We start from the raw sequence: 23216 nt of genomic DNA, 5'->3' as shown, positions 1-23216 counted from the left end.
TGGTGGAATTGTGCCTAAATAAAGCCAAATTTAATCCAATAGTTTTTCAAGTTTTGGGCTTTAACCCTTTCAAGATATGGCGGCTGCATTTTTTAGCAGTAAGTTCCCAGCAGTGTGTCTGTGACTGTATGTGTTTGTGACTATATTAATAAACAAATGGAGGTAGAAAACACCCGTGGCTCCATAGTTGGCCTGTAACAAGGTACAATTACAGAAAGGGATAACCCTACCCCTTCCCATAGATGTCCCACAAGAGTTTGTCCTTATTTCTTTCATGTGGTTGTCACAGATTTTGTGGTAATATTGTGAGTTAGGTGACTGTTCCTATCAGATACTAATTTTTTCTTCAGGTGCATATGCAATTCCAGCTTAATGTGCAGCCAAATAATTTCCACAGTCGACAAAAGGATGGTAAAAATATGTGGATATGGGCAGAAGGGGAATCTGCAGTTTTCAGTGGCAGGACCTGCTCAACATTGATTTAAGGCAGCTGTGAAACTGTGATAACCTGAGTAGAAACATGCAACGTGCAAAATAAAAGATCACCAAGAGACCAAGCTGCCACTTTTCTTTTTCTCATTTAAGTGAAACATTACTGATGTTGACATAGAGCTGACCATTTTGTTTGTGATGGATATAGGCTAGATAATGAGAGAGAGAACCTTGGAAACCATGGAATAAAACAGTTATCCTGAAATAAAGTCTTTTGAAGCAAGGAAATACATTATTTGAAACAAGATGTTTTGAAAAATCACTCCGACTTCAGTCAGTAAGTAAATACTCTAGCATCTCATTCGAAGAAGAAACCGAAAGAAGAGATTTCCCTATTATTTTGTAGCATTTCTGATGATCACGGAAGGTCATCTGCTTAGGGGAGATACTGGTGATTTCTCAAACAAAAAAGGAAAACACCCTGAAAGAGTAGGAGAATTTAAGTCCAAATGGTCCAAATGTATGATTTGAATAAAAGCGGTATGAATTGATGGATACTCATGCATTTGTTTTATGCCATATTTATGGAAAAAGGACCATTAAAAATAGCTAAAAATCACCATTGAAAATAAGCTAAAAAGTAGTAGGTAGATGTGGAAGGGTTTTTCTGTTGGTTTGGGATTGGTTGCTTGTTTGGTTTTTTTAACCTGAACCTTTTTTGAATACTTCCCCTTTATTTTTCTGTTTTCCCTATCACATGTTAACCATATTGGTGGGAAAGGACCACTGGAATCTAACCTTCTGCAATTCAAAGACCATAGCATGACCTGCACATAATTTATTAGAATAGAATATCGTTAGAGCAGTACAGTTTTATCTGTGACTTTGTCCAGCCAAATCTTAAAAATCAGCTAGGACAGAGATTTCATAGCCTTTCTAGAAACCTATTCCAGGGCTATACCTCTCACCAAGAGCAGTTTTTCTTGGGCTTCAGTTTGAACATCTCAAAATTAAATCTGTGGCCATTGCTACTCCTTGTGTTCTTGTGGCTTAGCATACTCATGACTCCTTGTTTACCACAGACTCTTGTTTTCCTGATGTCTTCTGCTAAATATTTTTTTTCTTTTTTCTTAATCAAGGGAGGATCCTTCTCTTCTAGTTTTAATGCAAAATGTTTGTTTTTGACACAATTCAAGTCATAAGGAGTCAAGTCGTCATTCACATTTACTTCACATAAGTATCACAGGCTAGTAAATTGTCATCTTAAGCTGGGTTTGAATCTGGAGTGTTTATCAGATGTGTTGGTCAATACTGTTATTAAAAACCCTGTTTTCAAGTTAGCAGTGTTATTTATAATTATATCTATTTGAATATGACTGTATATACATGAACTACTCTCTGTTACTATGTATTAACTATATTTTATATAACAAATTTCTGATACAAGTGCTGTTGTTTTCCATAAACAGACATAGCATAGTATTCTAATTACATATTGATGAAGCTCTCAAAATTTTCACATAGCTTGTCTGAAGTTCATTTTGAGAGGATTCTCTGTAGCTTTGAAATAATTTGCATCACAGTAGTTTTTCAGTGCCTTTCTGTAAGTCATTATCTTAATAGATCATCCATGCTTTGGCATTGATTTGATTTTTATTTCCATTCTTTACACATCCACATACATGAAAGAAAATGCAGCAGATAATGTCTTTAAGTAGAAGGTTGTGGGACTTACCACTTTGCTGAAAAGAATTTAATTACTCTGTTAGGAGGAAAAAATTACTTCTATAGTCAAAATATCCCAGGATTTTTTACCTCTGGGACCTAAATGCTTATGTCAGCAAAATATACAGAACCACACTGTATGAGTATCAATAAAGAAGTCAGCAGAGCAGTGAGGACTAGCCAAGGCCATTACAAGAAGATTCAGTAATTATGCCCTCAGTGTGTGCCTTGCAGAAGCAGGAGAACTTGCAGAAGTAATCAATAGTCTGAATGAGGATAGTAGTTGGACTAGACAGTTCTGATGAAATGAAGAAATTAATATATATTTCTCTTTGTCTGACTTCATCTGACTTCTGGCAGCTGGCATCAGAAGATTTTTGTCACCAAGAGACAAAGAATTCAGACTCCACCTATGAATTCTGCCAGTTTTAAACAAGGCCCAGTTAAGACAGAGCACCCGAATTCTGACCTGTAACACCTAACTTCTGACCTATTCTTCCAAATTAAATGTGTACTTCATTAGACTGTATGAAAATGAAAAATCATCAAAATACATTATTTTATTCACATTTCTGTTTAAGCTGAATTTGGTTTCACTTGAATGTCCTTCAAGTTCCTGGATGTCCTTATATACAGAATCTGAATTCCTTGTGGATTTTTTCTTTAACTCATGAAGTCATATTTTTCATATTTTTTCATATTTTAAGATAGCTACTCACAGAGGTTATTGCTTCTCTATCATGTAAGAGATGTTTAGAAATGGACGGCAGAACCCAGATATTCTTAGTGGATTTATGTTGGATTTATTTATGTAGAAGTAAATAAATACCTGATATGCCATATTGCTGCTTAGCTGTGGTGAGTAAACTTGGAGTCAGCATTGTATTCAGTTGGTCTGTCAGCTTTTGTCATCTGATACTTTGAGTTACTAAGTTTACTAGACTGACGCTGTTAAGTAGCTGATGCTTTTCTCAGCACACACAGAGCATTAGTTATATCAAAATAGATTGTGGAACTATATAAGCAGATTTAAGTTGATTCTGTGATGAGGGGTGAAAAGAGACCTTAGTGCCTGGTGCTTAACAGGAAAGAAGTGTGAAAGATTGCAGAACTATGCAAGAGCATCACATTGTTTTTCTTGCTGTCTTAATTTAACAGTTTTTACTGAAATTTTCTAGCGTTTTTTTTTTTTCCTGCACTCATTGCCGTGATGTCTAAGTGTCTATTAAACTGTGTAACTGCTGGAGTGGGAATTTCCCCACAAAGGGAATCCAAGAGAAATCTAAAATATCTAATAAATTATTCTGTAGAAGAATCAGTATTGTTTTTTCAGTGTTAACACTTGAGACACATAGAGAAGATGTTTAAAAGAAGATGAAAGACTATGTCAGATTTTAATGTTTGAACGTTGTATTTAAACAAATGGTTCATAAGAAGTGTCTTGGGGTGGCCTACCCTAATCTACTTATGTGTGTATGTATATGTGTATTCTTCCCTAACCGGGTAAGTTGTGTGTTTCCAGAATGAAAGGTGCCTTTTGACCTCCCTTTATCTCCTATGTCAAAAAAGAAAGGTACATTTTTGTCCTGTTTATCAGAAATAATAAAAGATACATTTAGATGTTGCAACCTCGAGATAAAAAAAAGTACATATGTAAATATATTGATTTTTTTTTTTTTTTTACCTCTAGACTTTTTCTTCCGACATAATTTCCATATCTTTTATAAAACAGGGCAGATATTATCTCCATTTTACAGATGTGGAAGGAGGTTTAATGTGGGTCTCAGAATTAATCAGTGGTAGAGTTCGAAGCAGAACTTTGATTTTTTGCCTTCCAGACATTACTGTGATTGATTCATATGTGTATACTTCATGGCAGAGGAATTTTAAAAAGCTATTTCCATTTCTTTTAACTTAAACCTCACAAATGTGACAGAAACAGAGGGAAGCAAATCCCATCCTTTATAGAGTGCCACATGAAAGAAATTCTTGGGTTTTGTTTTGTCTTTGTTTACAAGCACAATGCCCAAATGGGAAAAAATATAAAATGTTATTCTCTTAAAAACAGGCTTATAGTAAAAATGGAAATGAATAAAACAGTAACAGGGAAATTGTGTAAGAAAATCATATATGAAGTTTTTGCTGTTACATTGCCACTACCTTGTGTTATCTACGTCAGGTAGATATGAGTTCTTCCAATTAAAACCAGTGGATCTTTTTGACCTGAAGGAACACCCCTCAGCTTCTCTAACTTCGGAGCCTCTTCCTCTAGGTATTGGCAGATCAGAGGTTTATCTTACAGATTTTTGGTTCATAATTTATATCTCTTCATAATTGCATATTCACATTTTCATAAATAATTCCACTTACCAAAATTTCCTTTCTGATATGTAAGGCTTTGGTAAATGGATATTTTATATTTTTATGACTGTGTTATTTCACTGTCTTGTCCATGGGAAAGCCATATGGTCATTCAAATATTTCATTTTTTAGAACCAAAAAGACTGAGAGCATGGTAGTTTGTAGCATTAAAAAAGGAGAGAAGGTGCAATTATAATGGGAAAAAGAATTCCCATATTGGTATATATTGTGGTAAGAACTGAACAAAAGCTTAGGTAAGTGGTTCTTGAGACCTAAATGCCAGAGGAATTTATTTTAAAACAGACTGTTCTGGTTTTACTTCCTGTCCAATTGCAGAGTGATTCTATTGTGGGAAGCTGCGCTGGAATCCCAGTGGGAATGGCAGCTGTGGATAGTGGGGAAGAAGGCTTCTGTGGCCAGGACCTAAGCCTCATATGCACAGAATATGTTGCAGGTATAGTCAGAGACAGATTATAGTCTTCACCTTAAGATTTTCAAAACATACTGCTAGGAACTTGTACAGTTGTCAACTTCAACAATGTTACTGTTTTGGAAGTTACTTTATGTTACTCATCAGCTTAACAATCATCTAAAATCAGGATATTAAAGATAAATTGTACTGTAGACAATCAGCGTCATGAATGTATCTATAACATGAGAATTGCAATGTCCTTCCTTGTGTATTTCAAGGAGAATTTTATAAATAAAATCTCATGGAGGTGCCTGAGGAGAAGGAGCCATACTTTTTAAAAAAAGGAAAAATAGCCTTGGCTTTTTAATACCAGGTCACTCTTAAATGAGAGATTCAGGTTCTTACAGGACTGTCTTTGGAGACTTGTCACTCTGCAGGAACTATGCAATTTTTCCTTCAGATTACTCCATTAAGTTTCTTTTAGATGAGAGCAAAGAACTCAAGTCTAGTCTGTGTATAGAGACTATAATCCCAATATGCTATGGTAAAATTACTTGCTGGAGATCAACTGTGTAAAAAAAATAGTCGGTAAAATGCAATTAAAATACGGAAGAAGGATTAGAATGCATATTGACTAAAAGAACCAAAAACTCAAAGATGATAAAATAGTAACATATTACATGTTTTTGTCAAGGCTTGGAGCAAGATGAATCAACTATGAGTATCCTACAAGAATCAGCAGTAAATGGAATTGTGCTACATGACAGCAAGAGTAGTTTTATTTGGTCTCAACTGCACTGTCAGTACAATTGAATCATTATTTAAGAAAGGATAAAGACCAGCAATATCATCTCACAGAGAGATACCACTACCACAGACAACCCATCAACCCACCCATGTCTCTCAGATAGTGATTATATAAGAGATGGGCATGCAGTTGGGTAGAAATCTGTGAGGAATATTTGTGAATAGTTCTAATTTGAGTTGAGTAGTTGGCTAAAGATGACCCTAGGGGTTCTTTTGTAATATGAAGAATTAATTGAAATGTGTATTTCTGTTATCTTTCCAATAACTGGATAGCTTCTCTGTTTCTAATAAAAGAAAATTTCCTGTCACAGGATATTAAACTGATCTCCACTGTCTTACAAATTTAATTTTTTCAACAAATGAATAAAGACTTATCAATAAAGACATATTTAAGCATGCTGTAAGCTTTAAAGGGTAGAAAATATGGTGCTTCTCCTTAGTGTTATTCAAAGCTTCCCTGGTTCCTGCTGGTGTGCTGCCTGAGAACTGTAGCAAATTTCTAGTGGATTTGCCTTGGTACTAGTCTGGGAGCAGCTGAATGCAATGCAAAGATGCCAAGATTATGGTTAATCTATTTGCAGTAGAAAAATATATATTTTATGCTAGGTAAAGCTGAGTGGAATTGTCTGCTGCCCTAAAGTAATAGTTATATGGAAATACACTAAGTAGATATAAGGATCAGTATTTGAATTTTACAGAGTTAGACTACTAGAAAATGGCTACTTCACACCCAACCCAACTTTTAAGATTACCTGTGTAAAACATGGGAAACATGTAAAGTGTAGATTAAAATAAGAATATACTTATTATTTCCCCCCTTTAATTACCTTCTAATAGTCCTATCTTTGTGATAAGGGTGCCGTACTGAAAATATTTCAAACATGGGTCTTTCAGAGGAAATTAATTTATATATTCTTTTCAGAATCTTTTTTCATCTCCTTTATGTGACACTCAAAGAATGCAGAGTCTAATTAATAATTATGTGTGCTGTTGGATTTCATGACGGTTCAAAGACAGTACTTGTATTATTAGTTTATCCTAGAAAAATGAGGAGACCTGGTACTGATTCCAAACTTTTTTAGGAATTTCAGTCTAAGAATTTATGATAGAAACGTAAAAGATGTTCTCTTAGACTCAGAATTAGCCATAGGATTTTAAGGAGATTGTACACTATTAGTGCATAACAAAAGCTGAGATATTTTAGTAGACATAATTCTGCACTAGTTAGAGAAAGAATTAAATAAGAATCAATGTTCTTTCTTTATTAGAAAATGCAAACAAAACTTTAGAATTAAAACTTTCAAATGAAGAGATGTGTCTTCAGGCATTTGTTCTTTGCTGATTCTACAGTGGCCATTGCACAGTTGGAAGCCTTTTCCACAGAAAATTACTCTGAAGAAAATTCTCCATCTCTCCCACTGTGCCTGTAGAAATGATACCATATCTATCTTGCAATTTTGTTTTTTGACACTGGGGTGATGGCTTCTGTTGTCCTTCATAAAAGGAGGCTTTTTTCCCCCCCGCCCCCAGGGTGTAAGGAGAAGATTACAGTCTTTGTATTCTTAGTAACCAGAGTTATGTGTTCCCACCCAAATTTATTGTGTAAAGTTTCCAATCATCTTTCCTCTCTTTGGGAACAGCCTTTGACTTGTTTCTTACGAGTTTCTCTGTTACACAACTTCTTGTCTCTCACTGCTTAATATCCTTACTGATGTTCTGTTTTCAGCCCCAACTCCCTCTGTGCTCTACTGGTCCCACTTCACTTACTGCCTTTCTTAATCTGTGCCCTGATATGAGAAATACGGTGCATCTCCGTGTGTCACTGCCCACACACTTGGGTCGCGTATTCTCTCCTTGTATTCCTGCTTCTCCTCTTCAGGTGTTGTGGGTTTCAGAAGAAGAAAGGCTGCCAAAACTGGTGGTCTCTTGATCACCCTTTCCTCTGCATTTAGGATTCAGATACATCTGCTGAGTGTTCTTTTATCCTTTTGCCTTCTAAAAGTCTATCTCACTTCTTCCTTTCAGGAACTTCCTGATTTTAACCCTTTCTCTCAACAATGTCTGTGTTTATCCCCTTGTTCTCTTTGTCTGTAAAAGAAGCTTCTCCTGCTCTACCATCTGTCTGCTCCAGCTCATATATCAAAATCCCACCCCCCCCCAGTCTTGCACAAAAGGAGTGCTGCATTTCATTGCTACCTATCAGCAGTATTAGGTTTCCTGCCTATTTCAGCTCTCAGTACCTATTCTAAATTCTTCTCTTTTTCTGGATTTTCACTGGTCAAGAAATCATTCTCTTCAATTCTATGTCTCAGTAACTAGACTCCATGGAAAGGATAATCGAGTGTATCACTGTTACTTGGAAAGCATTAGTAGGTGCCTATATCATCCTGCTCTGGTGGTTGTGAAGTTGTACAATTACAGGCAGTTAAACCTGTCACTCTTCTAACCTATCCAGCTCTGATTTTTTTGGTCTCGACTTCCCTTGCTCTTTTCCAGGCAAGCTGATTCTGAGAACACTTAAGTTTTAGAATTAGTTTTAAATATTAAAGTCAGTGATCACAGCTATGCTTGTGAGTGTTATTAACTTGGTAAGTCTGCAAAGACTTAGCAAATACATTCAAATGTATTTTTTGTATGGATGCTGATCAGCTGCATCTTGTCAGTACTATTGCTAGAAGTCTCATTGTATAATGTGGAACTGTGTGTTTCAGGGGACAGTTCTTGCAGAATCAAAAAGTGTCAAAGATCTCCATGAATGGAGCAGTCTCTTGCCTGAATGACTGAAAGCAACTTCTGTTAATCAGAAAAGGCTGCATAAAAGGCTGTTGGTCTGCATAAGTTTGGGGAGCAAGAAAACTGTGAGGGGAGGGGGGCATTTTGCCAACTTCCCAAACAGTGAGAAAAGCCAAAGGAAAACCCAAGAGATGTGCATTTGATTCATACTTCTGAAAAAGAAACCATTTGTTTCCAGCTGAGAGTCCATTGCTAAAACCTTTAATTATGCAAATAAATGTCATATTAGTGACAGTAGTACCACTGAACTTGTTAAAATCCTATTGGAAGACCTGAGGAATTCCTTTCCTTGATGTGTCATAGCTTGCATTTTTAAAGCAATGTGCCAGGATTCATCTGCATGCAGTTCTGACTGATTTTAATGGAATGTTAAGATGTGACACCTGTGATGGCTCTGAGTCTACTTTTATGAAGAGGAAAAGGAGGGTTTCCACTAATACAGACAGGCACAGCTTTAACAGAGAAGTATTAAGAGATACTGATACAGTTCAATTTTCATGAATGATAAAGTAAGTATGTGTAGGGATGTTCAAGCTGGCTTATATTTTAAGCCGGATGTCTTTGGCAGTTACAAGCAGAAATTATATACCATGTTGCACATTTTCTGTCTAATTCTAAAGCTTGGTATATTGTCACTGGTTTCCTGACAACCATCTGCTCAGAACTCATTTGATCTTTCCATTCAGTCACAGTTCAAGTAAGGGGACAAATATATGGAAGACACGGAAATTATCTGTCTGTTTTTCTCATGTACAAAATAAGTGTTATTAAATATTCTTTCTCACAAAATGTATATTAAAATATATTGAAATCATGCATATATTCTGTTCTCTTCATGAATGAAGAAGAATTCTATATTTACTACTGTGGCTACAAATACAGAGACACTGTCTATTGTATTTTCATATGTGTATAAATTACATATATATAATTTAGAAATATATGAATACAGTGCTACATCTCTTTCATGTATTTAGGAGCCCTTTTGTAGCAAAGTCTCCGGTGAACAAATTAGGTGACACTCAAGAACTAGAGACAAATACTGTAAAACTGACAAAGAGTTTTCACAATATTTTCATATTCTCATACGTAACTGGACATATCTTTATTCAATGCATAGTAGTAATATTACTACACAAATATATAATTTAATTTTTCAATTTATTGTGCTTTTTTGATGTTTGCAGTATTTCTCAGTTATTCTGTAATTCATGTGTCAGAATACGGTCTATATGGAAATGAAATTGGCAACCTGTTCTATGAAAAGCTGGGACTCTATGAGGTGAAAAATATATTTTGCATTCTGACTTGATACTGTAATCACGGAAGGCCTTGATCTTGCTAATTTTGCTTTACATGAATTTAAATTGAACAGATCAAAGGTGTGTGGCCTTACAGTATAATCTGAGAAAGGCAAATTAGTTCTCATTTTAATAGGATATTGTGTAGCATCTGTTTAAGTAACACATACACATAAAATGGTAAATGTGAAGGGTACATTTAGCTAAAATGATTGGTTTAGGACCACATGGATTTTTGGAGGATAGTTTGTGATTAGCCAACCTGATAGACTTCTATGATGAGGTAACAGACTTGCTAGATGAAAGGAGTGGGTGTTTTTTATCTTAGCTTTTTTAAGGCTTTAGATGCTGTCTTGGCCATCCTCAAAGAAGAGCTGATTAAATACAGGTCAGATAAGTGGACAGCAAGGTAGATTGAAAACTGAATGGATAGGTCTGAATGGTAGTACCAGTGGCACAAGGTCCAGCTGGAGGCAGGTCATCAGTGACCACTAGGCAGGCACCAGAAGTCAATACTGGGGCCAGTACTGTGTAGCCTCTTCGTGGAGGACTTGGATGATGGGACAGACTGCACCCTTGGGAGTTTTGCAGACAATGTAGAATTGGACAGACTGGTTGATATGCCAGAATGCTGTGCCATTGGCAGGCTGGAGAAAAGAACTGACCTTACAAAGTTCAGCAAAAGGAAGTGCGAAGTCTGGCATGTGGGGAGGGACATCACCAGTAGAAACTGTGGCCAGATGGCTGGAAAACAGCTTTGCAGAGGAGGACCTGAGTGTTCTGCTGGACAACCTGAGCCAGCAATGTGGCAAAAAAAGCAAATACAGTGCATTAGTTAGAATGTTAGTTAGAATTGAGGGAGGTGATCGTTCTCTGTCAGCTCAGCAGTGGTGAGAGCACATCTGAAGATCTGAGTCCTGTTATGGGCTCCTGTCATGGGTTAGTACAGTTTAGTTCTTTGCTTATAGAGGAATGTAGAATGATTTTCCGGGTCAGGACTTGGGAATTGCTTTGGAAAAGACAGGGACTTATCACAGAGTTAGTTGGAATGTTGGCATCTGTTCTGACCACTGAAAATTGTTGGCTATGACTTTGGGAAGTACCATATAAAACCCCTTGATTTCCTGTAGGTGGGCCTTTTCCTTTTTCCTTTGGCCAGAGAGAGACAGGTAACATCGAGCTGGTCCTGCTGCTTCCCCCTTTTGGGCGGGAGCTGGCCTGAGGCCTGGCCACATTCCATCGGCTCCCAGGTGAAGGGGGGGGAAAGGAGAGGTTGCTGCTTTACAACAACTACTTTCTCCAAACTTCCCTGAAGCAGGGAGAGATCTCTGCCAGGCCCCTGATAGGAGCTATGGGCACCATTTAGGCTGAAGCCACCCCAATTTACACCGAGGGGTGGGCTGAGAAGGCATCTGTGATCCTGCTTGGGTTTTGTGATTCCAGACTGCCCGGGTGCTCTGATCTCTGATGTTTCTGTGTGAGTTCTTCCTCCCGCACCAGCGTGGCCTTGAACATCTAATACCAGGAGCTACCATGGGAGAGAAAGATTGTAGGCAGTTTAACCCTTTCCTGGCAACATGAAGCTTCCAGAACTTAGCCTTTCTCTGAGAGACAAAAAAAAAAAAGGGACAGAGTGAACATAAAGAAGAAACAGCATGAAGTCAGTAGAGTGAGAGTGAAAAGACTATTGAGACAGAGGCTTGAAGAGTTGGTTGTTCTATTCTTATTTGAGCCATGGAAATGAACTCTATATTTAGGTCATTCCTTTAAGTCATGAGAAAAATATGCATTTGAGGAGATGATTGTTTAGATTTGTGTGTAGATTTGAACGAAGGTGTTTGTGATGGACTAAGTAATATTAATTCTATAAGATGCTTGAACAGAGAAAGATAGGAGAAGCCCTCTGTGCCAGTGAAGAAGTGAGAAGATATCTCTGTACCTTGAGATGAAGAATCCTTTGCCTTTAGTTATTCATCTTTAAAAGGTGACACTCCAATATGCAAAAGTCTAAGGCGTGTGACCCATAAGCAGCTTGGGAAACTGCTCCTCGGAGGGTCACAAAGGCAGGTTTCCCCGGGTGGCTGCTTTTTATGACAGTTTAAAAAACCCACAAAAGAATTGTTATAAGTTGTCAGTGAGATCCATAACTCTAAGAGAGACTCTTCTAAAGAATTGATGAAAAACTATTGTCAGATGGTGAAACTGACGGAAAATTACAAATTTTGTCTCTTTATGTTGTTTTGTAAGAAAGTTAACAGTTTGTAAGGGGAGGAAAGAGTGTTTTTGGAGTATCATTATGTTTTGTTTTAGTTTTTTTCCCAACTTTCTTTTTCCATTCTTTTAGTGTGTGTTAATAAAATTATTTGTTCATTTTTAAGGTTGAGCCTGCTTTGTTTTTCTCCTAGTCTCTCTCCCACAGAAAAAGAGTGAGTACTAAGACCAGAATTTAGTGAATGTGAAGCCACTACATTAATTGGTGTTTCCTCCCAGTTGTCGAAATTAAAACCATTACAGCTCGTCAGTACAAGAGAGACACAGACATGTTGGAGCAAGTCCAGGAAATGCCTGGGAAGATGATTAAGGAATTGGAGTGTCTGTCCTATAAAGTGGTGGCTGAGAGGGCTGGGGTTGCTTAGTTTTGGGACATGTCAAGAAGATTTTATCAACATATGTATCCATATGTGTCAGGGGATAATATAGAAGATATATCCAAACTTATTTTCAGTGCTACCCAGTGACAGGACAAAAGGAAATGGGCACAATCATAAACAGGAAATTCCATTTCAACAGAAGAAAACACTTTCAAACACTTTCATTGTAGTCAAACAATGGGATATATTGCCCAGAGAGGCTATGGAGCTTGCATCCTTAGAGATACTAAAAACTCAGCTCAACAGTCCTGGGCCACCTGCTCCCATGACCCTACTTGAGCAGGGGTTTGGGCTAGATATGAGGTCCCTTTCAGCCTCATTGGTTCTCTAATCCTCTGAAGACCATTCTTGAGAACTGTATAGAAATTGCTAATTGGTGATCTTGCATTTTACCAGAATAAGTTGAAAATTTATAATCCTTATCAGTATGTGTTTATAAAGCATTACAGCAAAATAGTGAGAAGTAAATCAGTTCAAAGAATGAAAATTGAACTTCATGTTTATTCAAGCTCATCAGTTGAAACACTTTAAACTATTTTAATCTGAATCATCAGGGTGAATGTAAGTGCACAGAATCTCTTACATATGTGTCCTGGTTTGGGACAAATTTGGGAGAAAACCCCTGTATAGGATCCCTCTAAGGAAGCAAACCTAAGTGGCTCCTCCCTCCAACCGGTCCGGTAAAAAAAAAAAACGTCTTTGGAGAAAAGTGGAAAAAACTATTTTACTAAACAAATGAAGTGCATACAAGTATAAAGAATGAATAATATGAAACAATAAAACTTCTCCTTCTGAAGTGAGATGGCAAATTGAGAAAGTCCTTGCCGTGGGTGTAGCTCGGCTCTCTCTCAGTCTCTCCTCAGTCCCAGTCTCTCCGGCGCTGCTGGAAAATGCCGAGGTCCAGGCCCCGGTGGGCCGCAGGTGCAGCCCCCAGTGCTCCCCTGGGTTTTCAGTCCAGAGCAGGTTTAAACAGTTCCAAGAAAAAGGAAAAAAAACCAGTCCAGGGAACTTCTCTGCCCTAGCTAGCTGAAACTAACTAAAAGCAAAACAAGATCTCTGTCCTGCAGTCTCTCCAAGCCTCCGCCGAACACGCTGTCCGCAGCAGAATGTGGAGGAGTCGAGCAGTTTTCTCAAAACAAACTCTGCACTTCTCCTTGCTCTTAGAACCAGTCTTAAAGGCACAGGACTCAATATACAGCACAAACAGAACAGACGATTGGGGATACAAGCATCATAAAGTTACCCTAGGACAATATGGTAAGATAGTTTTGCCATTTGCTCTTTGGTTTTGAGTCATTAAAAACTGATATTATCATGGACAAATACTCTCTAACTAATTAAAGTTAGAAAGTGGTATGTTTATTCACCAGCCAGCAGCACAGGAGTCATCTCCAAAAGGTGTGGCCACCCCGAACAAGGCTCTTTTCCCTCTATTTATTTCCAGGATCAACGCATCAATCATAACCTCAGCACCTCCCATCCCTGCTCTGTATTAAAATGAGGCTACCAGTCCTTCACGCATGTGCAATTCTTCTCTTGAATTGGGTCGGTGGTCTTGAATTGGGTCGGTGGTCTCAAAAGATGACGTCAAGAGAGTCTTCATCAGGTCTCTGTGACCCTCTGGCACTGTCCAAGGTCCCCTGCTTTGTGATTGATTAATACCAAGTCCAGGTGCTGGCCATTGTTCTTACTGGTTTCAATCTGTTCTTATGGTGGTTCACTTACTCCACTTTCTTCTATGAACATACTCAAAATATAACAATTAGCTCTAGCTTAGGCATCTAATAATTATTAACCTACCATTTACTAATCTAACTTACATTTTGTTCAATGTAAATTGCTTCTAACCCTTAGCTAAAATCTTAACTCATTAAAATCATGATTCAGTTTCATAAAGTTAGACTCAGTTTAGATTTTTTTGTCAGTTAGACGACAGTGAATAGATGGATGACTCTTATTAGCCCCCATAACATGACTTTTGTTGTCTCTTGTACAAAACACAGTATACATCTCAGTATTTCTGTTTAGGTTGACAGTGTTGGAGACTCAAGGGCACAGTAACTAATTCTGACTTTTCTATGTGTTTTCAATGGACATTGATTTTGAATTTATTGCAAAAATAACTATATTCTTCATATTCTTTAGTGTCTGAGAAAATGCATAGTTTTTTTCATAGAGCAAAAAATCTGTCAAGACAAAAGTCATCAATAAATTGCATCTGGAGGCTCTGAAATTTCCTTTGAGAAATTCTGATTTTTAAAAATTTTTACTTTTTTTTTTTCCCCTCCTTCAGTGATGGAATAAACAAATCATGCTGGTCTGTGTCTTGCCCTCTGTTTGCAAATGAGGGAAGTGCATGAGTATGTGTTTTCTTAGTGTGGAGACCCTGGTATTCAGTCATGGGAATGGAAAAAAAAATTGACATTTTAGCCTTGTCCTGCAGTTTGGGGAAATTGTAAATTGTTGTTTGCTATCTAAGAACACAAAAAAAGTGATTTGGGAGAATTCCTGTTTGCAGAACACTGTCGTCTCTCAGGGGTTGTTTTACTTTTTCTTGTTAAGCCTGCTTGGCTTCCCAGGACCATACTACTGCATTGCAAAGGTTTTAATGAAGATCATGGGGTTAAAAAATAAAAGAAAATAACTGTAAAGAGTGCACTGCTGCTTGCTTCTTCATGCATAGTGTACCCTTTCTACAGATAAGGTATTTGTACAACTGGAATTTTGCCCTTCAAAAATTTTGCCAGAATACAGACGGAATACATTTGAAAATCAGTGGGTGTCTGACTCAGGCTGGGCATGTAAATAGCTTTGAAAATGAGATGTCCATTAAGTCTTTGTGCTTTGGATTTTTGATTCAGTGGGAGTTCTGCCATGGATGTCAAGGAGACAGGATTTCATCTTCACCTGTGTTTTTCCTGTTCTCCTTTGCAAAGCAACCTTTTGTGACAGCTCTGGGGAAAAAAAGGAAATTCATTGCAAAGCAAGGAGGATGCTTATATACTTAATACAATAGCCTATTGGGGTAAGCCAGTAGAGATTTTTCCACTCAGTCTCCAATCTGTAAAACTGACAGAATTTTATTGTTAAAATCAGCAAAGACCCTACAGATTTTCAATGTTGTGAGCTGTGGAGAGGCAAAGTAAAATTACTAGATAATCAATATTCCCTCTTTCAGATGTGTCTGTTACTATGTAAGGATTATAGTTAGATTTGCTATTAAGCTTCTTCAGGTTAGCGTTTCATTCTCTGTTTTTTGTGTTGAAGGTAAATATGCAGGAGGGTATATGTAATGTTGCTTAGAATGAATAGAGAAAATCAACTCTAAGTAAAAACAAGACATCTCTACCACCAAATATCAAAAACTACTTTTCCACTTCCTTTGGAAGGAAGAAAGGCTGACTGCTGAACAGTACTGTAATACACAGTGATTTGGGGCATCTGACATAAATGGGTACTGAAACATTTGTTTTCCATTTTGTTTTCCTCTGGACAAATGATCCTAGTGTCATTTTTTTTTTTTTTTCTTTTTTTTTTTCCCCCTGGTCTGTATGCTCTGTTGTGTCTGGACAGCTATTTCTTCAAATTGGGTTTATTTCTAGTTGTATAAAAGTATTTATCTAGATTGTGGATAGAGTGCATTAAGTTACTCCCTGTCGTGCACAGCTGGAAGCAATTCAGTGCTGCAACATTTTGTTTTGTTTTGTCCCAGTTTTTTCTCCCCACTGTGTTCCCACAGCCTAGCATAGCTCTGCGCTACAGCAGACAAGTCTCTGTTTTTCCAGTGACACTTCTTAGAACATCGGAAATTGACATATTCTCTTTTGTCTTTTTAGTACAAATTCAGTGGCAAACAGCTCTGCTTGACTGCATGAACATTTCAAAGTGCTCTATAGACTAGGAAGATTGGCTTGAAAAGTTAGACATATTTAGGCAGGCTGTTTTATTTGCTTCTTTGAAGAGACTAGGGATATTTTCAGAAGATTGAAGGAAGTATGTAGTGCCAAATACTGGTCTGTTTAGAAGAGAGAAGAGGAATATGCAGGTCTTAACAGAGCTTTCTTTGAAGGAGAAAAACATTTTCTCTGTTCTAATGCTTTTATAAGACACAAAGAAATCCCAGAGTTAGTAAACCAAAGTTTGTCTTCTATCTTGGAAGCACTTAAAAAAAGCTATTGGAAAATCAATACTGATTTTTTTTTAAGTTGACATTTTTTTTGTATGTGCAGGCACTGCAATTATTTATATTAACATCGGTGAAGTGAGATGCTGATCTTATTGCTGTGCAATCAAACCACAATATAGACATTAAATAATAATGAATGCAAATTTCAGTGTGCCAATAATCTTCCATAAAAAAGAAGGGTTACAGGCTCTATGACTATCTTTGCAGTGGTCTTTTTTCAATTTTCTCTCTTCTAGTCTCCCCCTTCTCTTCCTTCATCTCCATGCAGAGATCTCTGCTGCCGTCTTCCATCTCCTATCAACCACCTATGGTGGTTCTTTCTTTCTCATTTAAGATGTCTGCTCTTTCCTTTGCACAGTAGCAGAACTTTAACAGAGGTTATAATCTTGGTCTTGGTTCCTTGCTTGTGCTTCCATTGTAGTGCTGGAGTGTAATTCTAGTGAGACTGACCCCACCAGTTGCTCTGTAGTTGTGAGATGGTGATGTGATCGAAACAGAATTTACAATTCTCCATGAGTTATATGAAGGAAAGGAAAGAAAAATGTGTCAGAACTGGTGAACGGTAGGAACACTAATGTGCAAGGTAATTATTTTGTTTACATTCATATCTGTTTCCTGTACCCCTCCTTTGCTGTAGCTGCTTCTTGACACATTTTAAAAGTAGGTTACCCCAGTGACTATCCCCACTTCATAATGAACCTGTAATCACCATTCAGCAGTTGGAGATGCAGTTAATATCTTTGATTTCCCTCTAGAATCCCTCCAGCCTCTCTCAGCTAGGGAAATCAACTCAGTGGGCTCTGCAGGTCAATCAAACAGTGCTGTTTCAGAAGGGAGTGAGAATGAGACTGAATTCAGCAGCTGACAGGCTTTATGAAAATGTCTTGTACCTGCTACTTGTGTAGCTCATCTACTTCTGCTTATCTCCACTATTGCAATAAAGCATGTGGAAAATCTGTCAGTTTGGCAGGGAAACAGGTAATAGGGCATGACAAAACAGGGCAGGGTGCCAGGCATCACATTGGTAGGTTTTATTCCATGGATACTCATGGATCTTGTATGAGCTGGACATTGGTGGAAACTCATGAAAAGTAGATAAAAGAAAACACATGAAGCTGGGCTGTTATTTTCCTTTATGCAGTGAAAACAAGGAAAATGTAAGAAAATGAATTCGGTGATACTGCTTTGCAGAAAACTGCAAGGAAATTGTGAGGCTCGAGAAAATGTTCTACAGAGGATCTATAGAACAAGATCTATTGTATAGAATAAGTAGCCATTGAGGAAAACTCTTTGGGTGCAAGATAATAATGGGAAGTAGTATAGGGGACAATGGCTAGTAAAATAATCTTCTATTGGCAAAAATATTACAGTTTCATTAGCAATACCCCACAAAATTAAGGTTATATTTTCTCTTCCATTTGGGATGAACTTTGATGTTGGGATGTATATACTAGCAGTCTTAGTAAGAAAAAAACTACAGATACCTATCAGCAGCAATATTGAGGAAAAATGTGAAGGAGTACAGGGATGTCTCTTTGGGTAAAACCCTGCCGCAGATAGTGATTTAGGGAGCTGGCGACTGAACACAAGCCATTCATGTTTAACAGCTCTGGATGAGCCCTCATTCTGTGTATTAATCTGATTGGTTTCTAATCCATTCTTGCCTTTGAAATAAAAATATTTTATTATATCACTTATTCATCTATTCTAGAATTTAATTGTTATCATGATGAAAAGCAGTTCCATTTATAAACAGGAATGTCCCAATCAGTGAAGAAAACTCCTGTCTGATAAGCTGACTCAGCACCTTCAATTTGTGGTAGAAAGATAACTAAATTTACCATATTCACTCCAGAGATTTACTTACTAAAGCCATTTATGATTTTGCATGCAGTTACATCATTTTATACATCTCTCAATCTGTTTGTTTTCCAGTAGAAAAGTCATAGCCTAGTCATAGCCACATTCAGAAGCTCTTCCACAGCGGTGATCTCGTCACACTTTTCTTCATTTTCTTAGCTCTACCTTATGCTTTTGGAGATGAGAAGTAAGGGGTACCATACAGTATTTGAGGTGTCAGTACAGATGGATTTATGCAATATTGTAATGACATTTTGTTTCTATTCCTTGAGCTAACATTTTCATTGCAATATCAATAATAACTCTTTCAAGACTGATAATAGCTAGTGCAGAAGCAATCATATTTTCCTCCTGTTTATTAATTTCCATTCCTTAAATTCATATACCATTTTATTGCCTAGACAAACCATTATGTGGAATTTTTCTACCACTCTGTGGTCTATGCTTATTTTAATTTTCCTGAATAGTTTTTATCATCAACAAGCAGTCATCTTAATTTTTTTCTCCTTTTCCAAGTTTCTTACGTTGCTGTTGGAACAGAGTAGGATTCAGCAAAGATGCTATGGTTTTCCACTGCTATTCTCCAGTTTTTAATTCTGACCTCATGAGAGGTCATTCCTTCATGTTTTATGATGGCTTACTTCCTTTAATGACCTTTGTGGAATCTTGTAAAAGTCAGTTTGCTTGTCTAAATGTGTTGAACTCAGTGAATCACTGACATGCTTGCCCGTGTCTCCAGAGAATTTCAGTATTAATAAAGGGTGGCTTTTGAGGCATCTGTAAAAAAACCACAGAGCCCAAGCAGCCACTATTTTTATCTTTCAGATAGGAATCTAGATGCGCTTTGATCTAGGACCCATTATTAAAAAAAAAAAAAAAAAAAAAGATAATGTAGGTAGTACCTTGATACCACTCTTATTTAACTAGAACAGTGGCAATGTAAAACTTGAGCACATAGGGGTTTGTAGACAAGAAAATCCTGCTGATTTGCTGCTTTTCCTTTTTACATTTTTTTTTCTAGAACTGTTTCTGTTGAAAATGCATGCTAAACTTATCATCATTAATTCTCTAGTGACTTGAGCAGCATGCTTGATTACCTGTGCATTGTACACCATTTTAAATAATTTGATTAATTTCTGTGTTATTTGCCTTTCCTAGTTTGTTCCCCTGTCAACACAAAACAAACTTTCTATTCGGTTTCCATGCACTAAAATCTTCACGGATTGTGTTCCATGCTTAAAAACCAAAGTGTAAAGCAGAAAGATGACCAGGAGAGAATCTGATACACTTTCTCTTAACACAGCAGCAGTCCTTTGAAAACCAGAAATTGAACCTAATTTGCTAAGGCCACTAACTAATTAAAATCCAATCTTTTCTTCCTATTACCTTCATGCAATTGCTAGAGTTTTGTTTTACCAGATAGAAATTAATGGTCATATGATTCTTGCCAGTGACACAAAGGAGAGAAAAACTGATGAAGCTATGAAGCTGGCAGTTGAAGGGAGTAGCATTTTTCTGCTTGCACTTGAGCTGCACAGACTAGAGATGATATGTTTGTGGCTCAGAGGCATTTTATCCAGTCTTTGCACTGGAGCAAAGGTTTACAAAAGGCATTTGGCAATAAAGAAAGAACTCTTTCTAATTTTTGATCATATTTTTGGAAGTGTTTGATGGGAGGATGCCCATAGAAGTCAAGGTGGGATTGATAACAACAAACTTTAAAATTTATTGGGAAATTGAATCAAAGATGTGCAAAGCTAGCACAGCAGTTTTTAAATATTTCCTGTGTATGATTATTGTAATGAAAAACAAGGCACAAAAACATTTAACTGTGCTATCTAGAGCTCTCTTGCCTTTTTTCCTGGGGATTTATAACTAGAAGATTATCTCTAAGATGTGAATCTCAGAAAATGTGACCAGATATATTAGCATCATAAACATACACATATTTATTTCATATTGAAAAGGCCTAGCTAAAAGTTTCAAGACAATGGTTTCATCTTCTGTATTGCTAGAATGTAGTGCCTCTGTTGTGAAAAATATATATCTATATGGAACTGCTAGAAATCAATATGAATTGTATTGCTTTCTCCATTCCATTAGGCTTGCACATCAAATGTTCTTTCAAAACAAAGCCTTCTTTTGGACTGTACAAAGAAGTATTACAGAGTCATAAAATATCTTGAGTTGGAAGGGGCTCCTAAGGCCTATTCTTCCCAGCCCCCTGCTCCTTGGAAGCAAAGGTTTTCAAAAAAACCTTCAAATATATATTTGTTAATGATTACTTGTTAAAACCCCAGGGCTGAGGAATTAATCAATAGCAAAGGTGAAGTGCTGGCTGTAATGTGCATCTTTTGCTCTCTGCCTGTCACTCCAAGCCTGTGGGGAATTCAGTGTGGAGCACCAATGTGAGATGCTGGTATCTTGATGTGGGTTCTTCAGTGAAACATAATCTGCACATTAAAGAGGTGACCCAAGGGTAAAGATATGTTCTAATAAATGAATTTCATAAGTACTCTTCATTTATTTAATATCTTACATTTAAAGTTTGTGTTAAAACTTAGAACAGTGGCATGATTTGTGATACACATAGAAAAGGTAATATTTTTATAGCTGTGTCAGTCTGGAGGCTTTTTGGTTACTGTCTTTCAGTTCTTTCTTGAAGGATTTATTCTCCTGATGCTATGTACTGCAATTCTTTGCATGTAGGATCATTCTGTCCTTTGTACGAGATTCACTTTTGAGGGCTTAAAATACTTAGCTCTGAACCAAATGCCAGACTCTTTGCTATCACTAAATGATTACTGGCTTCTACACTATTAACTTTGTACAACCTAAAAAGAGAATAATGAGGCTGTCAGTCAACATAGGACATTCCACAGCTATTAATTCCTCTACTCTGCTAATGCTTATACAGATTTTTACCATGTGGTCCCATCACAGAAGGCAGAAGATGCCACTGAATGCAGTGAATAAAAATACAAGAACAACTGTATAGATTTTAAAATGTGATGCAAATGAGCTTTAATCCATACAGGAGCAAGTTACATGATCAATAAAATCTCAAGTATTGACTGCACAAATTGGACAGGCTAGTAACTAATTGGCTCTCTTTCTCAAGCAGTATATTTACATATGGTTTTAAAGTGAGCGTGAGAGTCACTAACTCAGAGTGTCAAAGGACAGCTGTACCATGACCAGCCAAGCTTGGTAATTAAATGGCACACTGGTTAATTGCAGAGACAAGCAGGAGACTGGTGTTAAAGGACTGAAAGGAGACAGTTGAAGAGTGTTGTCCATTTGAGGAGGACAAAAAGAAATGCCATTATAAAGGGAGCTTTATCAGAGTTCAATAATGACCAATTCAGTTTTTATTGAGACCTTATTTTAAGGTTATAATAGTAGAATAGGGCTGGAAGCTGAATGAATTGCAAAAGAGTGAGTTTTGGACCAGGTGAAATTGTCATAAAATGAATCTAAAAGTGATCCCAAGAGTCCATACATCAGCCTTGTATTTGGTTGGTTTTTTTGATTTAGCCTGTAGCCATGGCAAATTTGCTTTTGAAGATGCAAAATGGGTTGATTTAATATGAGGGGTACTAATATATACATTCAACACATCAGTTTGTCTCTGTGGTTCAATTTTATTACGGCTCAAAGGTTTTGATCAGTACTTAGTGGGAAGGAGAGTAACCCACCTTAATGAATGTTCTTCATAAGGTTTATAATCTTTATAGCTTACTGCTACGTATAACTCGGCTCAGCAGAGCACTCAGACGTGCTTAAATGCTGTGCTGAATGAGAATTATAATACATCACTCAGCATGTGCACCTGGAAAAATAACAACAGTACTACCCTAAAAGATATGATGTCGTATATATTATTTTCTTCTTGAGGAAAGGGGAACATGACATAAGCTATTCATGTTGCTGGATGAATTACCCAGCTGCTCTGATGACAAAGGTGTCTATGAAGTCCTAAGCAGAACAGTAATACAATGTAATGCAAGTACTGCAGTCTATGGAGGAAAAGCTGTTTCATGGAGATGTCAGCAGAAAAGAAGAATGATAAAGAGTTTTCATTGGTACATTGTGTACAATGTTTCCGTGGCCAAGTGTGTAGGAACACAAGGTTTGATTGTGAAAAATAAAATTTTATGATGCTTTGTGTGTTTCTGTACTTTCTCCTTTGGCGTCCGGCTGTTGTTCATGATATAGCCTGAAGGTATCGATTTGAATTTTAGAAGAATGGGGAGAAACCCATCAGTATAATGGCTTTATTCTGATGTCTAAATTCTGGATACACATCCAAAGTTGTTCTTTAATACTTCCATAGCTGTTGAAAATGAAGGCTTTTGCTTTAATGTTGTAACAGGTGTTACATTCGTTTGTGATTATTCTGCTAAATTCACCTTGGTTTTGCCTCTGTTGCTTTTGTTTATGATTTTATTTTATTTTCAGGACTGTTTCCTGCAGTGCTGAACCTGGCTAGTAATGCTCTCATCACAACCAATGCTACCTGTGGAGAAAAGGGGCGGGAAATGTACTGCAAACTGGTTGAACATGTACCTGGACAGCCTGCAAGGAACCCTCAGTGCCGCATTTGTGATCAAAGGAGCCGAGTTCCACATCGTATGTGTGCCATTTTCATTTTGTTCCTTTTAAAAGATTTTTTTTTCCAAGGGGTG

General features: G+C 37.2%; 1 protein-coding gene across 4 annotated transcripts in view; it reads left to right on the top strand.

Moving 5' to 3' along the window:
- LAMA2 (laminin subunit alpha 2) overlaps positions 1 to 23216 on the top strand; it is a 346441-nt gene that overhangs the window by 65475 nt on the left and 257750 nt on the right. For all 4 annotated transcript variants that reach the window (XM_058420096.1, XM_058420095.1, XM_040060645.2 and 1 more), the window contains exon 2: positions 22990 to 23160. In XM_058420096.1, the coding sequence (XP_058276079.1) occupies positions 22990 to 23160 (171 nt within the window). The remainder of the gene's footprint in view (positions 1 to 22989; positions 23161 to 23216) is intronic.

Source organism: Hirundo rustica, chromosome 3 (assembly GCF_015227805.2).
Source record: "Hirundo rustica isolate bHirRus1 chromosome 3, bHirRus1.pri.v3, whole genome shotgun sequence".
NCBI lineage: Eukaryota > Metazoa > Chordata > Aves > Passeriformes > Hirundinidae > Hirundo > Hirundo rustica.
Note: the sequence above shows the minus strand (reverse complement) of the source record. Positions and strands in the feature narration are given on the sequence as shown.